The sequence below is a fragment of the Acyrthosiphon pisum genome, chromosome A2, assembly GCF_005508785.2.
Source record: "Acyrthosiphon pisum isolate AL4f chromosome A2, pea_aphid_22Mar2018_4r6ur, whole genome shotgun sequence".
NCBI lineage: Eukaryota > Metazoa > Arthropoda > Insecta > Hemiptera > Aphididae > Acyrthosiphon > Acyrthosiphon pisum.
The window spans coordinates 24225188-24232702 of NC_042495.1; the positions used below are offsets into that span (position 1 = coordinate 24225188).

At 29.9% G+C, this 7515-nt stretch overlaps 1 protein-coding gene across 1 annotated transcript; it reads left to right on the forward strand.

Moving 5' to 3' along the window:
- Window positions 1-86: 86 nt before the first annotated feature.
- On the forward strand, window positions 87-6638 carry LOC100576048. Its single transcript, XM_003240432.2, has 4 exons — window positions 87-167; window positions 304-459; window positions 5945-6112; window positions 6347-6638. The coding sequence occupies exons 1-4, from the start codon at window positions 87-89 to the stop codon at window positions 6521-6523; spliced, it is 582 nt and encodes a 193-aa protein (XP_003240480.1). The 3' UTR covers window positions 6524-6638.
- Window positions 6639-7515: the final 877 nt, after the last annotated feature.

Consider the following 7515-nt stretch of genomic DNA (forward strand, 5'->3'; position numbering starts at 1 on the left):
TTTATTTTATAATTCATAGTTGTTATTTAGTGTTAGTGTTGAAAACGTATGAAAAATTCTATATAATTATTGAAATCCTAGGCAAAATGATGATCAAAACTTTCGGACTTGTTTTATTTTTCTCATTGTCTCAATCCAAAAACCGTTTTATGCCAAACTTGCCTTTGGTAAATTAATAATTATTCACCTAATTTATTAAACATAATACATGATATTATTTCTTTGATTAACAGTGATGTTCAGAATAAATACAATATATTATTTCTACATAATAATATTATATATTTATTATTTTTATTACAGGGAGAATATTGTTTGGTTATTGACAAAGTATATCGGTGTGAATCAAGAACAAACCATACAATTCAATTTAATGTCTATTCTAGTAAGAAAACATCAAATATAACTGAAATGAAAGGGAATATAACATTTTTGATACCATTCGACGTTAATCTCACTGTAAGTATATAATGTTTAAATTAATATTTTGTAAAATACAGTGAAACTTTCATATTATAATGCCTACACAAAGACAACAAAAAATATTTTTCATTCAGAAAATGTTCTTAAATAGAATCTGTGTATGTATAAAATTTGAAGGTTCGACTACCCACACAGCATTTGGGAAATGATAATATTTTGTTAATATGTTGCAGTGCTTGAATAATGAATATTTGACTAATAATATTGTATAAATATTTTATTCTCATAAAATAAAAAAATATTACACAAAAATGTTGACTTAATATTTTTATATTGTTTCCATGAAAATGTTTTTAAAAAAAATTTGATTAAAATGTTTTGTTAATATTTTTTACAAAATATTTTTCAAAAGTGAACTTCTTGGCCAAAAAATATAAATAAAATATTTCCTTATTATTTACGCAACTTTTTCAATTATTTTGACAACTTTATTGTTTTCCTGAAAATGTTTATACCATAGCTGGGAAATATTAAAATGCTGTGTGGATAAGGAGTACTAGGAGTATTTTAAATAGGGTCGCACCCTTATTGGATTGGTTGACTCTCGAAAAACGAATATTTTTTGTTGAAATTATGTTGCCATTGGTTGCAGAAAAAATAAAATAGTTATTATGATTGGATATACTTTTGGACCTGTATTTTATAATTGGTATAAACCACAAAAATTACCGTGAATAAAATCAGTTTACTTTTAATTAATTTAGTAAATTAAATGGCCTTTAAGATGGATTAAATCCACGAGAATTATTTTATTTGTCACGGGTGACACCGTGCTGGATCCATTTGTTACATTAATTTGATTACCACTTACCACATATTTCGATGAACAAAAAATCTCATTAAATTCAAGTTCATTACAATATTGAAGTTTTTCTAAATTAACTAAATCGTATGAAGTCCAATAGATTTCTATTAAATGAGCGATTTCGATAATTTTGATGAATGGTAGGTACAAGAAAGATTGAGCGGAAAAACTATTGACATTAAAATCATTAAATATGTAAAAACTTTTATATTTTCTAATGGAAAGCATATGTACACTTTATTTGTGATTATTTTTATCGCGTTCGATGCTAAATGTAATGGTGGGGTGGAAATCCATAACGTACTATTGCCGCAATTGCCAAATGGAATTAGATTTCGTATATTTCGCTAGATTCAGAATAGATCAAATTGTACTATTTCTGGTCAACTCTGAAATTCAAAATTACTGGTTAATCCAAAACTAAACATATCTATACATAAAAAATTATATTTAGAAAATTAAACGTACTTTTTCCTGTTTTACGCTAAATCGTACCCATTATTGCCAATATTAAAGGAATAGGCATCAACCATTAACTATACAAAAACGAACTATTTTGAAAACGTACTTTTTATATTATGGCATACCATACTATTATTCTTGTTGTAGCTATATAATATAATATATATATACCTATATAATATATATAAGAAAGTAAAAACGTTAAGCAAAATTTCCTAAAATTTAAATTTAAAAATTTAACTCTAGAATATTTAACACATTTGAATTGTTTTAAATATAAATAGTATATTATTAAAACCAACTCACCTTTAAGCTAAGCTTATGACTGTGTAGGGAGTAACAGTACCTACCCACGTGATTTAATTAGATTATAATAAAGGTGTTATAGTAAATAATTAAAAATACCGTATAATAAAAAGAAAAAAGCTGATTACTGCTGTGGATGTTGCTCTTCTGTACAGTAGGTTACAATGGTCGTTGTATAATGAGTTGTACTAAACTAAATTCAATGATTTAATATCATCATCAGTACGTGTTTGGACATCGTAGGGACCACACGTGTAATCTTTTCTTGGTCCATTTTAATAGCTACTGATAGCAGTATATCGCAAACGTCACAGCGCACCGAGACTGGTAATGTATATGTTTATCATTTAGTGCATAGTCTGCGATCACTCTAATCACCGGCGGTCCATTAGCAGTCACAATGGGCGATAAGCCTAAAAAGATACTAACTAGACCGTTTTTATAACGATCATCAACAACCACTAGCCTTAAACCAATTATGAATAAACACTCTCTTAACTCTACAAAGCCCCCCTTACAATATAAAATTCCTAAAACAACCTTAAAAAGTTCTCCCAAAATACCTGTATCGTCCAATACAGCTCTCCTTCAACAATAAATGGATCAACACACACAAAAATCATTCGCGGAAACGGAATTCCCCAAATAGAATACATAAAAGTACTAAGGACATTTACCAGCCCGTCGAACATTAAGTTCGCGTCGAGAATATCAAATAACAGATTTTGCGTATACTTCGCTAATAAAAGCATCGTTGAATATATTATTAATCAAAACCACACAATTCATGTAAACAACGATATTATCAGTATTTGTAAACAAGTTAACCCAACTAAACGAATAATTATCTCGATTCCACATTCACTCATATTAGATGCACTCACCAACGCTGGTATCAGTACCACCTCTCCGATCTCATTCCTCAAAGCTGGTTTCTCGTCAGACGACCTAGCACACATGATCAGCTTCAGAAAACAAATCCACATAAACAATGAGGACATAAGCAGATTACCAGTTTCACTTCTTATCCATTTGGAGGAGCTATCATTGCAAACGTACGGGCCACACCTCAGCCCATTGCAATAATATACTTTCGCAACAACCTCCCCTTATTGAGGACCACAATGTTAACTTAAAGCCTCAATCAAACTATCTAACCAACATCATATTGACAATAGGCTCCTTTAAGGTTCAGCTCTCAGCGTCACTCTCTTCCTGGTAGCAATAAATGACATTGGTAAAAATCTTCCCTTTCCTGTTAAACATAAACTCTTCGCAGATAATTGCAACATTTACTGCAGCTGGACAAATCTAGCAACCCAAATGATGCAAGAATCACTTAACATATTAACTCAATGGTCCGCAAGAACAGACTTCATTTTCTCCCCATCCAAAACTCAAAGCATCATATTTAACAAAAAGAAAAACACCCCTTTTCCTCAAACTCACTTAGACGAGACACCTCTACACTTCTTAGACAATTTACGTATTCTAGGGCTATATTCAACCACAAACTAACTTGGAAATAACACATTAGTAATCTTAAGACTTGCTGCAGTACCAGAATGAACATCATCAAAATTGTATCAAATCTCACATGGGGATCAGACCAGAACAGCCTCATCTTAATTTAAAAATCACTAATACTGTCTCTCATTAATTATGGCTCTGTTATTTATGGCACTACCAAAAGTAATCTACTAAGCACTCTTGATCCGATTCACAATCAAGGAATTAGATTAGCTACTGGAACTTTTAGAACTAGCCCAGTAGACAGCGTCCTTTGCAATTCAGGTGGACCTCCACTTCAGATCATCCGTAACATCAATACGATCAAGACGTCAAACCTGCCAAACCATATATCTGCCTCAAACATTCAACCCCCTTTCCTAAACTCTAAAGCAAAAACACCCAGCACGATCTACGAACAATTCGCCCTAATCATGGAAAATATCAATCTGAATACACATACAATCAAATAAATCCCCATTCCATCTCTTGCATCCTTGGACTTGGTCCCCTAATATTAATACTGAACTTCTCAAGTTCAATAAAAACTAAACTGAAAACTCAATCATCGTATCTTATTTTCAGGAATTAATCGATTCATAATACCGCGCCACGCGCTAATTTATACAGACGCTTCTAAAAGTTGAAACTGTACAGGTTTTGCAATAGTAAATAGTACCATGGTCAGAAAAATTCGACTCCCTTTATTCACTAGCATATACATGGTGGAATTATATGCGATACACATGGCAGTACAACTTACAGCCCTATCCCACAACAATTCGTTAAATCAGTATTCATTGCAATAAAAAATTCTCAAATTAACCAAGGAGAGTAAATTGAATCATTTATATTCTTATTTAAAATGTACTTTCTAACAGCTGATTAAAAATTAATAACTGATAAAACATTTTAACGAGTCTTTAAAATTTAGCGTCCGATACCGGGTGATTAACTAATGGATCGTTAAACTAATATTTAACGGGCCGTTAAATATTTAAAGAACGTTTATGCAACGAAGTTTGTTTAGGAGTCATTAAAGCTGCTAACGGTCCGTTAAACGTAACGATATCTTATGCAAGCGGCCACTATATGTATTTATTTTACTTGTAACACTGACTAAGCTCACTGAATAAAACATCATTCATACGTTTTTTGATGTTAGTATAATATCATTAAAAATATGTTTAATACATCAATTGGCAATGAATTGAAATTGACATGACCCAGATAATTAATAAATGGTTCCGCTAAACGATAATTTACCAGATGACCTGACCTAACCTAACCTAACCAAATGACCAATTCACAACGCAATAAACAAGAACCGTGCTTATATGAGAACTGGCTGTACAATAATTTGTTGAATGTTGAGAAGACATACAAAAAAATTGACATATAACCAACATTATGAATATTTGAACCACTCGGTTTGTACTAGTGCAGTGGCGTAATTACGGGGGTGGGAGATTTGGTTTTCGTATCCCCTCATGACTTTTTTTTGAAACTGACGAACCATATTTATGTATGTACCTACCTATTTAATTATGTTTTATAGAAACAACAAATAAAAACCCAAATCCTCTGTGATAACTAAGATAATATTACATGGTTATATAATCACTAATCGCTGTTTCTTCACAAATATATTGAATTATGCAGTTTAGATCGATTTTTGTGAATTATTTTTGGCAACCTATAGATATATTTCAAACGTGTTAAGTACAATGGTGTAATCAGGATTTTACGGTCGGACTTAGTTCCAAGGTAATAAGTTTATAACCTTTGAAGTTTGCAATTTTGAATATTTTACGTCTACGCAGATTATTCAATGAATTTACTCGAAAAAGTTAATTTTGAAACTTTATTAAATATTATGTTATTATATATTTTAAAGTATCCATGCATTTTATACATGTATACCTTGTATACATGTATGTATTAATTTATACTTACATGGTGTATAAGTATACTTTGACGCGGACCCGATGATTGAATCAAGGTTGATCGTGGTTCGGTTGAAGTGTCCGATGAGAAGTGCAGAAATCCTATGAGATATATTGACCATCAAACTTGAATTACGGTTAGACAATACACATAATACACACAGATAACGATTTATGTTAACGATAAGGGCAGCAGTAACAAGTAACTTTATTGAAAACGAATATGGTACATGACAAAACTATGGCTTGTTTGAGGCACAAACCATTATTTTTATCACAAAATAAGTGACCGATGTTTCCAACTCCCGGTGAATGTAATATTTTATTTATGGTCCATGAGTTTAAAACTTTTTAATCTCCAATTGAATTGATGATTTTCATTCTTAATTCATCCCTCGTGCAACAGTAATATACTATTATTTTTTTTTCATAGGTTGATATAAACTTTTCATCTTGGGGTTCAACTGGTGGTTGGATACCAAATTATTACATTCTCATAAGAAAAAAGGCATGCAGTAGCTTAAGAAATCTTTATGGAAATGCATGGTTTAAATATATCAATGCTTTTAACGTCCCAACTGATAGATGTCCAACACCAGTGGTAATATATGAAAACATTAAAAATAATGATATCATTTTATAATAAATATAATGGATATACGATATCTGATGACTTGGAAACGGTTGTATTAATATAAAAAATAATCGACATATAATTAGGATATTATTAGTCTATTTTGATCATAGAAGAAAAATAATACTATACGATATTAAAATGTCTGCCATTTGTTGTCTAATTATTATGTATTTATAATTTATCACTAAATTTTTACAGGGCACATATATTACATCAGGGTATGATTTGACGAAATTCGAAGATAACAATTTGCCCAAAGTATTTTTTTATGGAAAATATAAAGTGGTGTTTCACTTTAAAAATGTGGAGAATAAAGTAGTTGGTTGCATGGTTGCAGAATTAAATTTTATACGACCATGGGAAACACCAATTTAATAAAATTAATACAAACTAATAATATCTACTTGTTGTTGACGTGTTATAAAAAATAAAGGATAGGAGTACTATATTATAATATCTTAACTGTATACAAATATCGTTAAAATCTGCTCACAGCTGTTATTCCCTATAAAAATTAATAAATGTAATAATATGTTTTCGGCAAATTTTCGTTATTTTTTTGTTTTTTAAATACAATTATAAAAAACGTTATTGTTTTTAAATAATTTCATTTTCTCAATTGTATATTATAATAGCTTAGCAGGATATTATAATTTCCAAAATTAATATATGAATGATGTAATATCATTGTATACGAAAAACGTTTCTGAGTGGAGATGGTTTGTCAAGGAGAATATTTTATATTATATTTATATTGTTATAACTTATTATAAATACGGTAACCGATAAGTTGAATTAATATATTATAAAATTACAAAAAATAACTAAAATCATACGTGTAATACATACTACTGAGAATTTTACCCTGTTCGATGCACCAACTTCATTCACTTTACCATCGAACAATATATTGAAGTTGAAAATTTAAGCAATATTTTGACTACTTACCGTGTACACAAAAACAAAACACGCATTTAGGTAAAATCAATGCATTCATATCTCCACTCAGAATCTCAAATTCTATACTGTTTTTACCTAACCATCATAAAAACAAGCCTTCGGATCGCCCCAGTAATCTACAGTGAAACCTCTGAATAGCGGACACTCTCGGTCGCCGAAATTTTGTCCGCTATTTAGAGGTGTCCGCTATTTAGAGGAAAACATTTTTTTTTAACAAATAAATAAATTCAATAATTTTATTTTATATTATTTTTACATTAATTGAATACACGATAAAACTAACATTTCTGAAAAAAAAACAGTTACCTAAATTTTTATTTTATTTTTACATTAATTAAATACATCTTAAAAAAATAAAAACTAACATTTCTGAAAAAAATCTGTTACTTTAGTTTGTTTACTAATTG

Excerpts from the sequence above, each read along its gene's own strand:
- LOC100576048 (XM_003240432.2), top strand. The coding sequence starts at position 87 with ATGATGATCAAAACTTTCGGACTTGTTTTATTTTTCTCATTGTCTCAA. Across the intron at positions 168-303 it reads TTATGCCAAACTTGCCTTTG|GGAGAATATTGTTTGGTTAT; the intron begins GTAAATTAATAA and ends TTTTTATTACAG. Across the intron at positions 460-5,944 it reads CATTCGACGTTAATCTCACT|GTTGATATAAACTTTTCATC; the intron begins GTAAGTATATAA and ends TTTTTTTCATAG.